Below are 575 nucleotides of genomic sequence, written 5' to 3'. Positions count from 1 at the left end.
CACACATTAACTTTGTCAGGAATGATTTTAAAAAATACGTCAACATTGATCCCACAAAATCCAAAATGTGTCCAATAGACAATAGTGGCCAACATGTATGACACAGACATGACACACTCACCAGCAAGCTGCAGCCAGAAGATCACCAGAAATCGGAACATCTTTTCACTGCTGGATTTTCCCCGTGTAAGCGAAGCGTGAAACCGTGGATGAGAGTTGGATGTCAACAGCTGGCTGCACCAGGTTTTATAGCAGGAGAGCACGTGCTTCAGATGAAGGCTGCACTGCCTCAAGTGGAGTGAAAGTGGCTGAGTGTCAAGGAGGTCCGGAAAGATCGTGTCGATGAATACCATGCACTGCACGGATCTTCCTGGTACTTACATATTATGCGTGGCTTGCACTTTCCCTTGTTTTGACATTGTGGTACGAGTCTACTCTCTCTGTAAGTCAGTGCCACGTCCCTCCGCCCCCAATTCTGTCTGTCTGTCTGTCTGTCTTGGCCGTCTATCTACTATTTCTGTCCGTCTGTCTCTGTCCGTGTGTCTGTTTGTCTGTCTGTCTGTCAGTCTATATGT

General features: G+C 47.0%; 1 protein-coding gene across 2 annotated transcripts in view; it reads right to left on the bottom strand.

Annotated features, from left to right (window-relative positions):
- LOC138946381 (uncharacterized) overlaps positions 1–575 on the bottom strand; it is a 6,175-nt gene extending 5,600 nt beyond the window's left edge. The window contains exon 1 of one of the 2 annotated variants that reach the window (XM_070317960.1): positions 122–575. In XM_070317960.1, the coding sequence (XP_070174061.1) occupies positions 122–353 (232 nt within the window). In that variant the 5' untranslated portion in view covers positions 354–575. The remainder of the gene's footprint in view (positions 1–121) is intronic. The other variant, XM_070317959.1, reaches the window with a different exon arrangement.

Source organism: Littorina saxatilis, linkage group LG13 (genome assembly GCF_037325665.1).
Source record: "Littorina saxatilis isolate snail1 linkage group LG13, US_GU_Lsax_2.0, whole genome shotgun sequence".
NCBI classification, from domain to species: domain Eukaryota; kingdom Metazoa; phylum Mollusca; class Gastropoda; order Littorinimorpha; family Littorinidae; genus Littorina; species Littorina saxatilis.
The sequence above is the reverse complement of the archived record's forward strand: the minus strand, read 5'-3'. Positions and strand labels throughout refer to the sequence as shown.